Here is an 18,598-nt window from a genome sequence, read left to right on the forward strand (position 1 = left end):
ATGTTTTTTCTACCAGGAGACAGCTATGTTCCCTGAGAAACCAAATTACAGCGTTCATGTGTTATATTGGCACAAACCAATATCTTATCCCAAACGTTTTTTAAAGATTTGCTACCCAAACATATCCAAACTGTCACCATCCATCCCAAAAACATAACATAATAATAATCGCATATTGGTGTTTGGTTAGAGGGGCTGGGCGTAGCACCATCTTTTGGGTCCTGGAGGCACTCTATTCTCTGGATTCTTTCTGTTTACATTGTGCCTTTTTGAGTCAAAAATAAACTAAAACAGGTAATGTTGTCAAAGTATCAAATTAATTTGAATAAACAGCACACCCATGTACCCACCTAGCACCCAGAGTGCATGGGGAGGTTATAGTTAAAGGCTTTAGTCTAGTCTACTTGAATCAATGATTCTTTATCTGGCATCTTTTTTTTAATCAATGTAGTCATGTCTCTTACAGAGAACAAATCATGATAGATTTAATTTTTTACTTAATTATTTAGGTAAGGTGCCCCCCTTGGACCATGCATCTGTTAAAAAGTCACCTATTGTGAAGTCTGGTTGAGGTTGAAGCCGTGCCAGCAGTAATGTGAAAAGGCTAAGTCTAAGATATATCACAGTCTATCTTCAAAAGATTGTTGAACGCAAAAACAAAATGAAATCTGTTTTTATGATTTATTTCTTAAATGTTGGAAATATTAAGATCTAAGAAGCTGATAACATTTGTGCTTCAAACATGACATAAATGATTGATAGTCCCATCTATTCATTACCTTTACTTGTTCATCTTCGTTTCTGTCCTTAACCCAAGCTGTTATGTTTATCCCTGTGTACTGAGATCACTGCAAAGAAACAATCACATTCCTTTTATGTGTAGGCCACATATATGTGGGACCTATAGTAATATGAAGCATATTAATTATATTAATTATATAAATGGACACTTGGCGTCCATTGGTGAAACATGGGACGGGTGCTCTATCCACTGAGCTAACTCCTTGCCCTTCTTCCGGGGGACCGTTTAGAGATTTGAACTGATTATAGTTTAGCACAACTGTAATTTTAAATGACTGCACTGGGAAGGGACATATGATTGACAGTCTGGTTCGAATGCACACCTTGATACACAGGGTATCACACAGGTGCCCTATCAATTGAGTTAATTGGATGCCCTTCCTTGAAGGGTTTGTTTAGAGTTTGAAATCCTAAGAGTATTGCACAATTCAAACGCTAAATGACTGTACTGGAAGGGGGAATACTACAGATCGTCTGGGAGAGGTAGGAATCAAACTGGCAATCTCCAATGCAAGGGACAGGTGCTCTGTCCATTACACTACAGTCGGATAGGGGTGAGGTGCTGCTAACTCCTTGCCCTTCCTGCCCTTATATATTAAAGATAGTGTCGTTTTCCACAATTGTAATGTTAAATTATTCTAGTTGAAAGGGAAATATGATTGATGGTCTGGCAGAGGTGGGAATCAAATCCCTCTGGGGACCAATGAAGGATTATCTAATCTGTCCCACAGTGAAGCAACACATCTAGAACTCATTAACTAGACGTCCTGGAGAATTATTATCAAGTTACACAATCACAGCCAGGTTTTACTTCCTGCAAAAGCTCCGATCTTTCACTCTTAGTTTCCTCGGGAGAAACAGCAAGGTCCTGTTTGGGGAAGCACAAGATACTGCACAAGATACTGCATCCTCAGAATACGGCATCAACATATAAGAAAGGTACAGTTCAACACGTTGACTACATATGTTTTCTTGCATGATTTTTTGAGTCTCAAACTTTATATATGTAGAGCTGAAACATGTTGGACGTCTGATTATGATCACTGTTGATTAATTTGCAGTGAGTCCATTGCAGCTTTGTTCATGTCAGAATTGCTCAAGAGGAACCAGAATTCAGTTATTCTTGATTCATTATTAAATCCATTCATTCATAAAGGAATCTTGAAGCCTTTTAAGCTTTAATACTACTTTTGATGACTGCAAAATAGCGTTCAACTGTGTAAGAAATAGACTGGTGTTTAATTGCATGCAATATCCTGCATTTTACAGGCAAGATGAATTTGGAGGAATACTTCAAAAGAATTGGTTTCCATGGCTCTTTTGATACTCTGGATCTTGCAACACTGAAGTTGATCCACAGACAGCATGTCATGTCAGTTCCATTTGAAAACCTCAGCATTCACTGTGGTGAGAAGATCATCCTGGACCTTGAGGTCATCTTTGAAAAGATAGTGAGGAGTGGCCGTGGGGGTTGGTGCTTAGAGAACAACTTCCTGTTTGGCTGGGTGCTGAGAGAAATGGGCTATGACACTACGACCTTGGGCTCCAGAGTTTTCAACAACACCACCAATGATTTCCCCTCCACTGAAACTCATCTAGTCAACATGGTCATCATCCAGGGAAAGGCTTTCTTAGCAGATGTAAGCTTTGGGGTGTCTTCCCAACTGTGGGAACCCATGGAGCTCATCTTTGGGAAAGATCAACCTCAGGCAGCTGGTGTCTTTCGTTTCACAGACAGGGGCGGCATGTGGGTGCTGGAGAAGACTCGAAGACAACCAGAGGTTCTCAATCCTGAATTTGCAAAATCAAGTCTGCTGAACTGGAAGGAGACAAATTTGATTTACGGCTTCACCTTGATGCCTCGTGAGGTACATCATTTCTTAGAGGCAAACCACAATCTCCAGACGGACCCCAATTCATTGTTCACCAATAAGTCAATCTGCTCTTTGCAAACCCCAACAGGATTCAGAGCCCTTGTCGGTTGGACTTACTGTGAGGTCAGCTACAAACCTGAAAAAGGTGTTGATATCTTTGATATGAGAGATTTATCAGATGAGGAGATAGAACAAATTCTGAGGGACAAGTTCAACCTAAAGCTGCAGAACAAACTGCAGGCTGTTAATAAAAAGGCATACTACAAAGTCTGAAAAGTAACATAATGAGTAACAGATGTACAAATAAACAATAGTCAATAGCTGTTGTGCCTCATTTCTTGTATTCTTTTCGTAAATGACAGGCTGAAGGTTCAGAGTTGGGAGGTAAGCGAGTACATTTAAATTAGGGGCCTATGTCTCAAAAATGCAAAAGCCAAAATAAAGTTTGGAGAAAGTTGAGGCGCAGGTTATGCTCAGTTAGTGTAGTGCATGCACCATGTACAGAGACTAAGTCCAAGCTGCAGCTGCCCTGGGTTTGACAACTACCCTCTGTCCTCTGCTGCGTGGCATTTCCTGTCTCTCCAAGCTGTGCCGTCTAATAAAGACATAGAGCCTTGAATATAATCTTTATAAAAAGGAAAGTTTGGAGACAAAAAAGGAACCTGGAACTTCTGAAATAAAAGGTTATAAACAGATGAGACCAACAGTAAACTTCACCTAGGGAGTGATGGACAGGTGAAAAAGTAGAGAGAAAGCATAAACTCATAATTGTTACTGCAAATCGGGTACATTTCTTTAGATGTTAAATAACATGGAGTCCATTTATAAAGAACTTTGATGAATCATTGCCCAATCATTATTCAACTCAGTCTTATCTTCAACATATCATGTATTCATATGGCTCAGACTGTCTTAGACTGAATAAATGTATCACATCAATATTGAACTAAATAAACATGTTAGGACTGTATACCACGACTCGTATTTACTGAGCACTATGATCATATAACCTTTATTTTGACTGTAAAGTATTTATTATACATGTACATAGTTTTCTATGTTAAATTTGTGTTAAAACAGCGTAAAATGGTTTTAGCTCCAACTATAAGGGTTTAAGCTCTGGTTACGCTCAACCGGCAGCTTAGAAACAGCGCCATCTAGAGTTCCTGGTCCAGTCTGGGCTAATTATTGGACCACGGGTCAAGGGGCGGGAGTATTTTGACCGCCCATTATTTGTTTAACACCCAATCACGTTAGAGCTGAACACACAGCCAATCTCGATTGGTAGGTTCAACCTGTCCGTCAACCGAGCGGAAGCAGGTGCACAGCCAACCGCAGGCTGTTCTTGGACTAGCAGACATGAACTCCTTGGAACAGGCCGAAGGTAACTTAGACAGAAAACAGCTTTAATCAGCTTTTATCACATTTTTTAAAATAGCTGCTCATTTATTGAGCCTCGCAGTTATAATAGCAAAAGGGATTCAGACAAACGTCTTAACATGCGATTACAATGTTAGGCGAAACGTTAATTTAGCTGGCTAACGGTAGTCTGCTCACTACCCTTAGCATGTTTGCTAGCTAAACTTACACAAGATATTCTGTCGGTCAGACGCCTATTTAACATTAACACACATTCCATTGCGAAGTCTGTTTTTTTTTTAATATTTCTAGTAGCGTTATAGTCAGCTAAGTTTTACTAGCAGTCCGTGTGACACCAATTGCTTATAGCTCATTGAAATGCTAGCAAACGTTTCGGATCAGTATTGAGTCTCTTCACTTCAGCACTATTGCAATAACTTCAGAGGCATTAATGTACAAGAGAGAGAGGGAGAATTTCACACACTTTAAAAGATGACGGTTTTAGATTATATGGCCGTGGTAATGGTCAAAATGGTCTCGCTGTTTTAATTTGCACACATTCGTTTCAGACCTGAAGGCTTTTGAGAGAAGATTGACAGAATATGTTTCCTGTTTACAACCTGCTACAGGCAGGTGGAGAAGTAAGTAACTGGTAGTAATGATATTCACATGATATTTTATTCGGTAAACCATGTGTATATGTGCTAAATGATCTACAAATGTTGTTTTGAAAATTATTATGAGCAGCTGCCATTCATAAGTACATTATATGCAGACATAATCACCAATACTGAGATAAGAATGATGATTTATTAATTCGATAAAACACATTGCATGGTGTCTTTTTTTCAGTGATTCTGATTGTGGTGTCTGTATGTACGGCCACTGGGGCTTGGAACTGGTTAATAGACCCTGACACACAAAAGGTATGTGTAAGTGGACAAAGGTGTCTACTTTTGTCATTTCTGGCTCAAAGGGATACTCAAAATATATAGATCTATAGTGCTCTCATTATTGAACCGTGAAGCTATACATGTGGCCATTGTCTTCCTAATGCAAGATTTGCATTACATTTTTTTGCTGTTTTCCATTGACACTGATTGTCAGAGCCAAATAACCTAAAGCCAATCCAGACTTTATCATACTTCCGGACTACAGAGAGAGCTCAGCTTTGTGTCTAATGAAGAATCAATGTTTTTCAAGTTAAGAGGTTTTTCTTGCACCTCCACATCAGATATTACTGTCTTCCCATAAACCATAATCGAAAGCATGGGTCTGGATGTGGACATTTTTCTTTTAAGTCAAAAAAAAAAAAGCCTTGTTGTCAAAGTAGTTCAGAAGCAAATGCAAGAGTAGCCAAATCTCTGGGGTGTAAAAGTTGAGTCATTTTGAATTACATAATGAACAATTCAGAGTGTCTGAGGGGAAAAAAACAATAAACAGAACACAGAGGGAAGTCATTATGCTAGATTTTCTGCAGGCCCTTCCCACATTACAATGATGGGATTGGGGTTGAAAAAATGTATGCAACCTGAAAATGTGTCATTTACGTCTTGATTTCCGCTTTAAACTATAGCAAAGTTTCTCATAAACTTGAATGTTCAATAATACTTTAATTGATTTTCATTGGTTGCTGTAAGTTAAATCTGCAAAAGTAAAGGTTTTGTTGGATCGTTTGATTCATGTTGCTTTGTCCCTCTGTTTCTGCAGGTTTCTTTCTTTTCATCACTGTGGAATCATCCCTTCTTCACTATCAGCTGCATCACTCTCATAGCGCTCTTCTTTGCTGGGATACACAAACGAGTTGTTGCACCATCAATGTATCCTTTGTGCAGTTGGGCATGCGGGAAACGTTTGGGTCATTTCACTTTGGTCATTTCACTTTGGTCATTTATTCAACCATGTCCAAGGTTTGGACTCACTGATTAATATCTTTGACCCTTGCTCCTTCAGTATTGCTGCTCGCTGTCGGACAGTTTTAGCAGAATACAACATGTCCTGTGACGATGTGAGTCAACAAATCTCTTTAATGTGAGATATGCTGCTCAGTCAACATATTATTTTGTTTATCATTTGTCTTATTTTCTTCCTTTTACAGACGGGGAAACTTATTCTCAAGCCACGGCCGAACATCCAGTAACCAAGCACATTAATGTGGAGGTCAGATTATGTACCTGGTTGTTGTTGATGGTCACTGATCACTCCGTGACTTGAGTCCTTTGAGTAGCCCATACTACACCGAAGGAAATGGCACTGAAGCAGATATTATCATCCTGATTGAAATGCGTTGGGAAGTCAGAAGAATGAACTGAAGGACCTTTTAACAGTGTTGCTGGTTAAACTTGCAGTTTCTTCTCTGCTCACTTGTCTTTGATATATTGTTAATTTCTTATGTTGAGCATGTATTTTATCTAAATGTCTCTATTTTTAAAGTTATTTACCTAATAAATTCTTCCGTTGTGAAAATATATGTCCCATTTGTGTGCATGTCAAGCCTTCTTTATTGTACAGTTGTCATAAACCTCGTATATGTTGATAGGTTCGTGCACTCTGTTGGTTTTGCGACACCTCCCCTGCTTTCTGTTGGTAACACACTTTACGGCAGAGTGCCATCTTCCACATGGCCTCCAACCAGGCTGGAGCCGGAGTGAGCGTTTAAGGTCCAGTCAGAGTACGGTAGAAAAATCACGTTACATGCGCTGCTAGCACTTTCAAACGAATTGAAATGGGTAAAAGTAAAACCACAAAGTTCAAACGTCCGCAGTTTAACGCGGTCGGTCTGCCGGCGAATGCTGTGAAGGAAGCGGACGATGAGGAAGAAGAACACGATGATGATTGTTGCCCAGCTGCGGAGTTGCTGGAGAAAGTACGAAAACATTTTTTTCCCCCACCAGAAATACTCGATGTGAAGCTGTTCATTGTTTAATTCTAGCTGGAATTCAAACATTTTAATTGGACATTGTATTAGGAGAGTAAGGTTAAACTTTTGTTTTAATGATCTCAAGTTTACTTCGTTCAATAATTAAAATGTATTTGTGAAGGTGTTTTAACTCTGACTCTTATTTAGGCGTTTGTAGTAGAGTTGTTAAATGTTTCAGTCTAAAAGAACCTGTACGTTGTTACATAATGTCTGACCCTTTTATTAATTGTACCATTGAAGTGAAGCTATAGTAACAGTTTATTTATCATAACTTCTCTACAGTAAGTGTCTTTGTATAGTTGGGCTCATGATTTGTATATTCACCATAGTTGCAGAGTCCCAGTGCAGACGTGCGAGAGTTTGCATGTGCCAGCATTTCTCGAGTGGTGCAGCAGAGTCAGACCATCCCAGGTTTTCTCCAGAGGGATGCTGTGAGGCGTCTGGGGCCCATGCTGCTGGACAAGAGCCTGGCTGTCAGGGAGACTGCCACTGGAGCGCTCAGGTGAGCCAATAGTGCAGTGATGTGGTGTTCACTGCACAAAAGGAGGTTTTTGAATGTGACCTGGACCAGTTCCCAAAACGCCAAATCAAATCTCATTACAAGGTCTTCTGAAGATTTTGTGAAACGGGGCCCATGACCATAACAAGTAGTTTGTGGCAACAACATAAAGCTCCTTTGAAAGGTCTCAATTTTTACCAAAAACACACAAGGTTGGTAGACCAGTTGCTCTCACCAGTTCAGTTGGACAGTGACAACATACTAAATGGAAGCTACCAGAAGTTAAATCTAATATTGTGATCCTGACATATATGTAAAAGTGTGTTGACTTGATGACATGACACACTCAGGCTATCATCCTGTTTTACCCTATAACTTGAACATTTTTGTGTCACCAAAATCAACAAATCTTTGCTAGTAATCAAGAGTTTATTGAATAGACCCTTTTCACATTAGTCAATTGACTTGTCATAGCAGAAAATGTTAAAGGCTACTGTCCCAGGACAGTAAATTGAATATTATTGTTTCCACTACATTTAACCTCAATGAAAAAGGCTTTTTTTAACGTAAAGTAACAAGAAAGAGTCAATGTTATGCTTTTAATTAACCTAAAGCTGTTCCTTTCCTTTTGTCATCACATAAGTTACAGGATGTACACACTTTGAGGACTGCTTATAACATAAACAATGGCTTTGTTATTATAGTAGTAAACCCCTGTGAGCCAGCATGACTCTACCAGGATCCTGTTACTGAACAAGCTAAAGGTGCTCTTCCATTTTTGAAATGCCATTTAAAAAGGCCATTTGAGGGGTCGAGACAGAAGTCCTTGCTCAGTCAAGCCGGCCTCAGCAGCTCTACTCCATTTTGGTGAACCAGCGCTGCGTGTTAGTTTTTGATCATTAGTAGCACCCTGTCTTTATTCAGGTGGTATGATCTACCTTGAGCGTGCTATTTGATCTGATTTGGGGTAGACGGTAGCTCAGTCTGCAGGGACTTGGCCTGGGAACCAGAGGGTAGCCGGTTCAAGTCCCAGTGTGGATAAGTGTGGATAAGTGTGGAATTGAGGCTGGTAGCTGGAGAGGTGCCAGTTCCTTTCCTAGGCTCCGTAGACGTGTTCTTGAGCCAGGCACCGCATCCGCCATTGCTTGGGGCGCATGTCCATGTGCAGCCCCCTCACTCTGACATCTCTCCATTAGTGCGTGTCCATGGAGTCCTGTTTGTGTATGTCTGTATTTCAGGCCTATGTTTGTAAAAAACAGAGTGAAAAGATTGAATTTCCCCTTGGGGATTAATACAGTATACTTTCTATTCCAATATATTAAGCTTTTTTGTTGATTGACAGTTATATGCTTACACTTGACTGGCCATGTAGAGTCCCTGGTCCAATCTGAGGACACTTGTTATTGAAACACAGGTCAAGGGGCAAAGGGTATGACAATGAATTTATTTGTACTGTGTCCGTGTGTGTCATTATGAGGTACAGAAGCATTTGTCATTGTACTCCTAGAGGGGGCGCCATACTACAATAGAAATCTGGCTTTAAGAAGAAAGAAGGTGCTAAAAGGCTTGTGTTATTACTGCATGAAGAATTATTGTATACAATGATATTCGTTATTCTGTTTACGTTAATTAGTTTGTGAATCTGATCACATTTGCATTTGTAAATCTCCAAAACAATCGTCCCTAAACTCATCTCTTATAAGAGGTGATGAGATTAACAGCAATATTAATCAAGTACACTCATCAGTACCATCAACATCATCATCCTCCAAACAGTCAGTGCCTCTCCGTGAGAACGACCTTCACACCCATCCTGACCTCTGCCTCTAGTGAACCTTAAATCAAGCTCCATGTACAGTTTACCAAAATAAGACAGTCGCTCACGGGGCTCCTTCAGGCCCTCCATCTCATACACACTCGCACAAAAACAAACAGCATCTCTGGCAGCGAATCTCCCCCAACCAAATGACGTGCGTGTGTCTGTGACTGTCTCTCTCCCTTACAGGAATCTGAGTGCATGCGGAGGTCAGGAGGTGTGTGAGGACATGGTGAAGCACGACGTCATGACTCCTCTGACAGCACTGCTTAGAGAGGTGAGACTGAGTGCTTTTAGCTCACCACATCACTTCAGTTCCTCCTCATCAGCAGCTGTTGTTATGTCCTCAGCATTTAGGTTTCATTAAAGATTAAAAGTATTCTGGTTTGTAAGACATCTCGCCCACACTTGAAAAAAAACAACTCCAGCTTAGGTAAGGTCAATAGGTCATAAAACAGAAACACACCATGTTATTTTCTCTTCAGTGCTGTGCTGGTTTTGAGAGCGCTGCTGTGCAGATGACAGACCAGAAGAATGCAGTGGAGGATGTAGCCAATGAGGCTGTGAACCTGCTGTGGAATCTATGGTAAGCCAAGAGGCTGTGCGAGCTGGTTGACAGGAGTGTGTTTTCAACCCTTAGATTATCCAGGGATGTTTCACGCAGCATGCATGCTGTTTACTTGACACCCTACAACCCATAGTTTCATGCAGGTTCTCCCCCTGGGATATATATAGATATAGAGATAAATAGATGTACTGTATTGATCCAGAACTAGGAAAATGTGGAGTTACAACAGCAAAATCCAGGCAAAAATTACAGCACGGGAAAAAAAATATTCACTAACACTAGGAGACACAAATATATCTCTCTATATATGAATATAACAGTTGTTGTGCGATGTCTTTCTGTGTGCATTTGCTCCCTGTCTAATATTGTGACTATCTGATATTGTCATCAAGTGAGAGCAGCAGCCAAGCGCTGTCCATGTTCAACAAAGCCGGTCTCCTGGATGTGGTCGTCCAGTGTATGGAGAGACACCCACACAATGTTGAACTGGCCATATCTGCTGGTAAGTCCAACTACTATATTGTTAATTTGATCTGATAATGGATTTTATAAAGGTTTGTGCTTATCCAAGCTAGCCAAGATAAATCATTTATTACTTAAATTTTTTGCCCAAATATAATATCAGGACTAACAGAGTCCTTTTGCCATAAAAGTCTAGTTGTGCAGAGCATTTTGACTGAAGTCAGGCTGTGGTAGGGTTTCAGAATATTCCTGAGATTGACAGGTGGCGGGTAGCAGGTAGCAGGTCCACTCTACTAATCCGGAACTGAGCGGCTGCAGGAGCCGTATTTGTCAACAGAGCTGTCAATCATCATTTTGACAGCATCAAATAACTAATTATAAATAAACTTGTCAGAAAAATGAACACTTGGGCATAAATCAACATCATAAGAACTAACTTTAATGACAGAAACCATGTTTGAGAAACATGTATTTGGCTTGTATTTTGATTTTATAGTTGGACCCATGTGCCACCTTTTAACATGGAGGAGGCGGGCTTTATGACCTATACTGCAGACAGTCAGCAGGGGGCGCTGAAATGTTTAGGCTTCAGTTTTAGGGAGCTGTCATGTCATCCACCTATATATACAGTCTTTGGTTTCAAACCAAGTCCAACCCATAATAACTACATGCTCACCTAGACAGCATGTGAATTTATTAAAACAGGCTGGTAGAATGTAAAATCAGGGAAAGGAAAAAGCAAAAGGTGATCCAAAGATCTGTGGTCAATCGTCTGCCTTACCTGTTTCTCATGAGGAATAAACTTATTGCCACATGTTGCATATGATGTCATTGTTAATACTTGTAGATACCCTGTGTGAGTAACTAAGGCTACGCTCACACTGCAAGACTTAGTGCTCAATTTTAATTTATTGTTCTGATCTGATTTTTATGCTTATTTATTCTTTTATTTTTAAACTGTGGCCAATATCAGATTGCTGTGTGAACTGGTCACGGTCCTGAACTGACCCGCATGCACAAAAGAGTGATAACAATGACTACGCCCAGCATGCTGTCATACGTAAACAAACATGGGTGCCATGGAAGTCGGCGCTTAGTTTCATGTATAAATTGATGTGCCGTGGAAGCCAGCGAATTGGACAGCAGAAGATAATGAGAACGAGGAGTAGAAAGAGAGCCACATTTTTAATTATGGCTTTTTGTGGAGCAGTGGCTGCTACTTCAGTACTGAGGTGTGTGTGGATGCAGAGTCGGAGCCAAGATTCCTTCCATGTTTATACTTATAGCTTGACCCCCGCCAGCGAAGAATTGTGACGAATGACATATCTCACAGTTAAGATTTGGGCCACATTTGCCTGCAGTGTGAGCGTAGCCTAAGGCTGTAGTCAATCCTGACATAACGACCTGAACATTTCTTGTTTGTTGTCTTCTTATTTTGCATAGTCTTAAGTCTCTCCTCTTTGTGTCTGACCAGCCCATTGTTTGCACACTGTGACTGAGGATAACCCAGAGCTGCTCTGTAGCTTGAACACAGCTGTGCTTGAAGTCCTGGAGAAAACCCTGCTGTCATCTCAGCCAGGCATGGCACACACCCTCCTCAGGACACTGGCTGCAGGTACAGTTCTTCACTTGTCATGTCTTTGTAAATACATGGTTGAAAATTGTACCTTACAACTATTGCACACATTGTAAGTGACATTTAAAAGCCCCTTTGTTGCTTTAAAGGAACAAACTCAAACAAAAGATAAATACTTTGTCTTTAATGTGTGTTTGTGGCTGCTGTATCACTCAGGAACTCTGTGGAACATGAAGGGAAGTCTGCCTGCTGCCCGTCAGGCCCAGACCCTCAACGCTGTGGTGGCCACCTTGTCACAGTGCCTGGATCTGGACACAGGTAAACTGATACCTGAACTCAGACAAGCAGAAGAGGTTCGTAACAGAAACACCCCAGCTGAGCCTGGCGTAGAAGAGCAGGCGGCGGGAGAGTTCCCTGTGGAGGAGATGGACGAGGAGGAGGAAGCACCTAAAAAGAAGAAGAACGGGAAAGCTGTGAGGGCTGATAACGACTTCTCTGACCTCTTGCCGGTGAGTGGTGTCTCTTGTATATTACTACATGTTGCTGTTGCCCTTTATGCATGCAACAGGTTTCAGAGCCTCTCTTGCCATACAGTTAGACCTTTGAACACAGTAAAATCGCCCTTGTCAGAGAGATTATAAACCCTGTTTCACTGTTGGCAGCATGATTCTGTTCTTGTTAGAGAGAGAATGATCAGTTGGTTGGGTCAGTGTATGTCTACAGAATTGCCATATATTTTTAAAATAAGATCATAAGTTAGTGAAATATCTTAAAATAATAAGCTGCTGCATATTGAAGCTCATAATTAGTAGAATGCATAATGGATGATCAACACTAGATTTTCACAAAGCTTTAATGCAGCTGCTGAAGGACAGCTTTGGATGCCTACTATTTGTTAATTCAGTGCTTGACAGGGGGCATTATGGACAGACGTGATTGTAGTCCTTACTTTACCATAAAAAAATAATGTCAACAATCACATTAAAGGTAACGGAACAGAAGTTACATTTCAGAACCATTCTTTCGATAATTTATTTATTTATTTAATTATATAAAGAGATTACATCGGCTCGTCAGAAAAAGTTTAACCTGAATTCTAACTGCTTTAAATGTTTGGGTTGTGTGTGGCAGTCTGCGTTAATGACAAGGAAACAATCTACTTTTGGTTTTCTGGACACACTTGGTTATGCCTCGTGAAAAGGTGGAGCATGAGTCATCCTGGAGTGCAAGCAGGACTGACAGAGCCCAAAAAAAAACAACTGTCGGGTTCTGGGGACACTTGGCAAAGTTCATGTGGGGATAATCTTCTGGCTTCCACTACGCTACCATACCCCAGACCTGACCTCAGCGAGGCAGAGCTGTCCCCCTCATATCAGTCACACAGCCCCAAGTCTGTCGAGGATGTGCCAAACCACCCTCACCACCCTAATATTGTGCGTTACACAATGGGTTTATTTATATCGAAACTTTGTTTTTTATGCTTAAACGGTGTAAATACAGAGATATAGGAAGATTTTTATGTCATAATGCTGCTAAACAAACTTGAACGCACCAGGCAGAGCTGTAATCAGCTGAATGACTAGCTCTACTTCATTATTTAAGACCTTTATTTTCAGTCAAAATTAACCCCATGAAGCAGCTTCTGTGTGCGTCAAAGTTCAAAGGTAAAGCTGGACATGTTTGAGTGATCGGTAGAAATGAATCTCCTCTTTGTGGCAGGCAGCTGAACTCAGACAGGGTGATAACAGTGCTAACAGTCATCGTTTTGGTAGCTTGTTGACTCACATGGATGCTTGTTTTTGTCCAGAGGGGCAAGGAGGAGCTGAGGGAGGCAACGGCCTTGCTGACAGCCCAGCAAACGTCCTTAGAGATCATTGTCAACATGTGCTGCTCTGACGGTGAGTGTTGCGGGCACAGACAGCAGTGCTGACCTCAGGCACTTTTCATCAACATTATGTCCTGTGACACCGCCACCCAGTATTTGTTTGCATATCAAAAAGGCTATTAGAACTAAAAATAAATGGTAAAAGTTTTAATTCTGCATTGGTATCCTTTGTCGTGTCATTATGTCCCTGATCAATTCTTCATGTATGTTGCCCGTTTAGACCCGTCTGATGACGAGTGGGAGGAGGAGTCGAGCAGCGATGAAAGCGACATGGGTCCCGATGGCCTCTGCGATGGAGTGTCGAATCTCATGTCTCCACTGTGTTTGTCAGCTGAGGTTCACGCAGCCTTAATCAACCACAGCATCCCTGAAAAAGTAAATATCTGTCTGCTTCCTCACTAGCTCTCACTGGCATCCATCAGTAGAGACAAGAAAGGAGGGGTCCCCACAGGTGTCGGAACGTTTACGAAAGCATGAGAATGTAGTTAAGCTGTAATTCACTGTATCTTTATGAAAACCTCAAATGTGCTTCTTATTATGCAGTGAACCCCACCCATCTTCTACCTTAGGCTGAACAGATATAATGACTCACCTTGGCAGTTTAATAAAGCTCTCTTTTACATGTTTGCACTTATGCAACCCTATTTAATAGCTTATAAACTCTCTGGCCCCAAAAAAGTCACACACTCTAATATTTAGTTGGACCGCGTTTAGCTTTGGTTACGGCTTGCATTTGCCGTGGCATCGTTTTGATAAGCTTATGCAACAGACAGAGTTGCATTAATTTTTCGCCAAGATTTTGTATTGACGATGGGAGAGTCGGGCTGCTGCGTCAAGTCTTCTCCAGCACATCCCAAAGATGCTCAATGGGTTTAAGGTCTGGACCCTGTGGTGGCCATTGGACAATCCACGTGTGAAAATGATGTCTCATGCTCCCTGAACCACTCTTTCACAATTTGAGCCCGATGAATCGTGGCATTGTCATCTTGGAATATGTTCCTGCTGTCAGGGAAGAAAAAATCCATTGATGAAAAACCTGGTCGTTCAGGTAGTCAGCTGACCTAATTTTTTGGGCACATAACGTTGCTGAACCTCGACCTGACCAACTGAAGCAACCCCAGATCCTAACACTGCCCCCACAGGCTTGTATGGTAGGCACTAGGCATGATGGGTGCGTCACTTCATCCGCCTCTCTTCTTACCCTGGTGCGCCCATCGCTCTGGAACAGGGTAAATCTGGACTCATCAGACCTTTTTCCATCGCTCCAGAGTCCAGTCTTTATGCTCCCGAGCAAATTGAAGCCTTTTCTTCCGATTAGCCTCACTGATGAGCGGTTTTCTTTAGGCTACACAGCTGTTTAGTCCCAGTCCCTTGAGTTCTCTTTGCATTGTGCGTGTGAAAATGCTCTGACTTTCACTATTAATCATAGCCGTGAGTTCTACTACTGATAATTTACCAATTATTTATCAAGATTTTTTTTCCGACCACATTTCTTCCTCGAAGATGATGGTTCACCTCTCTCCTTCCAGGTTTTAATAATGCGTTGGACAGTTCTCAACCAAACTTTAGTAGTTTCAGCATCTCCTTAGTTGTTTTCTTTGCTTGATGCAGGCCAACAATTTCACCCTTCTAAAACAGAGCAACATCTTTTCCACGACCACAGGATATGTCTTCTGACATGGTTGTTTAAGACATGAGAAGCTACTCACTGCATCAGTTAGGGTTAAATAAGTTGTTGCCAGCTGAAACATATTAATCACTGCAGTAATTTTCCAATGGAAGTGCTCTTACCTATTTGCTTAGTTAAATCCAGGTTGTGGCTTTTTTTTGGCCAGGCAGTGTAGTTGGTTGGGGTAATATCTTTTTTTCTTCTTGTATCAAGGTCCTTAAAAAGAGCGAGTTTCCTGGAAAGGAAGCCATGGATGTGTGCCATCAGAATCCCTCCTGGAGAAGCCTGACAAAAAAGTAATCTCGCATTTCTCTCATCATTTCAGTCTCATCAAATTTAGTTTAAGGTGTCTATCAAATATGTCTGAAGTGTAAGTTCACACCAATTAATCCTTCAATTGCCATCTTTTCTTCTCTCCTTCAGGATGCAGCGCGTTCAGTCCCGGGCGCTGACGTGCCTCCATAGCATCCTCTCCACCATGGACGCTGAGTCTCTGGGAGGAGCTGCAGCCCTTCAGGAAGCAGCACAGCACCTGTCCACGCTGGTTTTCGGGGCAGGAGGTCTTACATTTTATACACAGAATTCTTTAGTTAAGTTAGTTAATCACCTTAAACATCTGTTAACTAAGAACAATTTACTTTTTCAATGTTTTCAGAGATACCAAAAGACGAGGAGTTCCTAGAGGCCGTCATCAGTGCCATGCGGTCTCTCTTACAGATGATTGCCTCCAAAAATATCTCCCAGGTATAGAACAAACCAGACCTTTTTAATAGTATGCATTTAAAGGTAACTTAATGTTAACTCTATGCACTTGAATAAAAAACATGAATTTGTGTGTCTCACTAAAGAAAGAACTGTGTCCAGATTCCCATAATGCACTGCAATAGCATCTTTAGTCAGACCTATCCAGCCTTCATCCTGTTTGTGGCTCAGAAATCCTGCACCAAGCCCAGACTGAGATAACCCTAATGACATCATCAGGGTCAAATTCTCTTTAGATTTGATAAAGCTTCTGCAGAGCCACAGAAAATGTTTTTATATAGTTTGTTGTCATCCTCATGACAAGGTAGCCGAACTAGTGTAGAATATGCAAAGGTCCGCTTTAATCCTTTCACTTGTGTTGACTGTTGACTTGATAAATACAAAGCCAACACAGAAGTCAGACTTTGTATTTGTGTCAAATTTGTCAACCACTGCCAGTTCACACTGTATGCTGTTTAATGTGTATTTTGGACAGCTCAATATCTGCCTGCTTGGTTTTGTTTTTGTTAGTGTATGACCCCGCAGCAGCTGATGAGCCTGAGCGAAGCAGCCACTCGCTGTGAAGTTGTCAGCGTGAGGGTCAATGCCGTCGCCATTCTGGGCATCACCGGCAGCACGTTAGCCAAAGACAAAGGCACTGCTGAAACCCTTCAGGTAAATATTTCTATCTTTGCTTATCTTGGAATATTTGTTCTCCCTCTAAGAAACTCTGTCTCTACAGATGATCGGAAACGCCTTACTTCAAGTTGCCACGAGGGATGCCGACCTGGTTGTGAACGGAGAAGCCCTCGATGCCTTGTTTGATGTTTTTGCAGATGGAGACGAGGCGGAGAAAGCTGCTAAAAACATCCAGCTGCTACCTGCACTAAAGGCACTTCAACCTGTCTTTAAGGCCAAGGTACCTGACTGATGTATTTGTACTGATTACTCCTCACACAATACTTGCAAAATTTCTAAATGTATTTAAATAATTATTAACCCGTTCTTTTCTTAACGGAACAGTTTTATTTTACACTCTTTAATGGCACTGCTTACAGTGGCCTCAAAGACTGAAACGCCCTTTCTTATCTTATATAAGGTGTGGCATTTTGCATAGCTAATGACGTAATGATGTTTATTTTTCTTTTCCTGCTAGATTCGTAAAGAAGGACGAGGAAAGTACAGCCCTCAGCAGCTGTGTGTGCTAGACAACATCAAAGTCAACCTGAGAAGATTCATTGGTTATCTGGAGAAGGTGGTGAAAAAATAAGAACTTTCAGTACTTCACATTGTGATAAGTGGAGCCCGGATTGTTTTGGACAGATATGCTATCAGGAACACAGAATGAAACGAAATGCGGTTGTGCAACCATCAAGTATTTATTGCCTGGGTGGTAAACCATTTGTTTTTGGCTTGTTTTCAATGTTTATATTCTCTAAATAATTATTTACTATTTTACTTGGTGATGTGAAAGTTTATTTGTTGTGAGGAAGACATGGGGACATCTTATTTTAGTTGTAAGTTACTGCATGTTGCAGTAAAGACATTTTTTTGTTTTTGCTCCCTTAGTTGATGTGTCATTCAACCAAAAGGCGTTGTCAGACTTGGAGTGGTATATTTACATATCCCATAAAAAAGGTAGAATTTTAAAGAGATCAAGTGTGAAGAATTGACACCATGCTTTCAGATGTTTACCCTACATATGATCCTGTTACCCCATGGGCAAATTATGTTTGCTGTTCTGCCTCAATAAGTAGGAATCAGAGCTTTTTTAAATTAAAGGCCCTTATGGGAACGATTGTAGAGCCTGCTACTTAAAGAAAAAGAGAATATTTTGTTATGGATGTTGTGTTATAGTTGGATTTACTGAGGGAGAAATGATCTTGCCTAAAGAGAAACAACATTACCAAGTCACTTCAGTAACTTATCTGAAAGGGTTTGTTTCACTGCCAAGTAGTTACAACATTAAAATCTCTAAATACACACATATTCTCTACCTCTGCCTCTGTTCTCTCTTTACAGACAGCATTAATTGCACACTCTGCAAGGCACCACTATAATACATGCATTGGTTGGTTTCCAGTAGTACTTTACACAGCATCATAAATTGTTTGCTACAACTGTCAGTCCTGTCATACATCCGGGCGATTTGAAATATGGATAGTGCTATGTATTTCTCCCCAGGATCATTAGATAAGCATGCTTTGAGTAATGGATAAAGTCAATACATTTTGCCATAGTTCTTATGCTGTAAGAACCAGGCTCTGGGTTTCCTCAACTTTTCAGGGAAATATCACTTAAATTGCATATTATTGCTAAAAATATAAATAAATATGAATTTGATGTCATCAGGCTATGAATGATTTCCATTTTTTGAAATAAATCCTGATTTCTTAAGACTTTTCTCAACTGTCTTTTTCTTAAAAAA

The 18,598-nt window shown here is 40.8% G+C and overlaps 3 protein-coding genes across 3 annotated transcripts; all 3 read left to right on the forward strand.

Moving 5' to 3' along the window:
* The first annotated feature begins 2,075 nt into the window (after positions 1–2,075).
* On the forward strand, positions 2,076–2,948 carry LOC138593019 (arylamine N-acetyltransferase, pineal gland isozyme NAT-10-like). Its single transcript, XM_069663843.1, has one exon. The coding sequence runs from the start codon at positions 2,076–2,078 to the stop codon at positions 2,946–2,948; it is 873 nt and encodes a 290-aa protein (XP_069519944.1).
* A 1,045-nt stretch (positions 2,949–3,993) lies between these two features.
* Positions 3,994–6,500, forward strand: cnep1r1 (CTD nuclear envelope phosphatase 1 regulatory subunit 1). The gene is made up of 6 exons (XM_069661112.1): positions 3,994–4,059; positions 4,604–4,675; positions 4,887–4,960; positions 5,745–5,854; positions 5,988–6,042; positions 6,133–6,500. The coding sequence occupies exons 1-6, from the start codon at positions 4,035–4,037 to the stop codon at positions 6,172–6,174; spliced, it is 378 nt and encodes a 125-aa protein (XP_069517213.1). The 5' UTR covers positions 3,994–4,034; the 3' UTR covers positions 6,175–6,500.
* Positions 6,501–6,681: 181 nt separating this feature from the next.
* On the forward strand, positions 6,682–18,518 carry heatr3 (HEAT repeat containing 3). The gene is made up of 15 exons (XM_069659021.1): positions 6,682–6,900; positions 7,284–7,456; positions 9,459–9,546; positions 9,755–9,855; positions 10,230–10,339; positions 11,774–11,914; positions 12,092–12,384; positions 13,683–13,773; positions 13,981–14,135; positions 15,643–15,725; positions 15,853–15,989; positions 16,085–16,173; positions 16,702–16,845; positions 16,913–17,089; positions 17,327–18,518. Exons 1-15 carry the CDS (start codon positions 6,760–6,762, stop codon positions 17,438–17,440), a joined length of 2,037 nt encoding a protein of 678 aa, XP_069515122.1. The 5' UTR covers positions 6,682–6,759; the 3' UTR covers positions 17,441–18,518.
* The last annotated feature ends 80 nt before the right edge of the window (positions 18,519–18,598 follow it).

The sequence above is a fragment of the Semicossyphus pulcher genome, unplaced genomic scaffold (assembly GCF_022749685.1).
Source record: "Semicossyphus pulcher isolate SPU_LCO1_2020_fin unplaced genomic scaffold, fSemPul1.0.p SCAF_1, whole genome shotgun sequence".
NCBI lineage: Eukaryota > Metazoa > Chordata > Actinopteri > Labriformes > Labridae > Semicossyphus > Semicossyphus pulcher.

Coding starts and splice junctions, on each gene's coding strand:
- cnep1r1 (XM_069661112.1), top strand. CDS start 4,035: ATGAACTCCTTGGAACAGGCCGAAG. Junction 4,676..4,886: donor TGCTACAGGCAGGTGGAGAA/GTAAGTAACTGG, acceptor TCTTTTTTTCAG/TGATTCTGATTGTGGTGTCT. Junction 4,961..5,744: donor TAGACCCTGACACACAAAAG/GTATGTGTAAGT, acceptor CTGTTTCTGCAG/GTTTCTTTCTTTTCATCACT.
- heatr3 (XM_069659021.1), top strand. CDS start 6,760: ATGGGTAAAAGTAAAACCACAAAGTTCAAACGTCCGCAGTTTAACGCG. Junction 14,136..15,642: donor ACCACAGCATCCCTGAAAAA/GTAAATATCTGT, acceptor TCTTGTATCAAG/GTCCTTAAAAAGAGCGAGTT. Junction 16,174..16,701: donor CCTCCAAAAATATCTCCCAG/GTATAGAACAAA, acceptor TGTTTTTGTTAG/TGTATGACCCCGCAGCAGCT.
- LOC138593019 (XM_069663843.1), top strand. CDS start 2,076: ATGAATTTGGAGGAATACTTCAAAAGAATTGGTTTCCATGGCTCTTTT.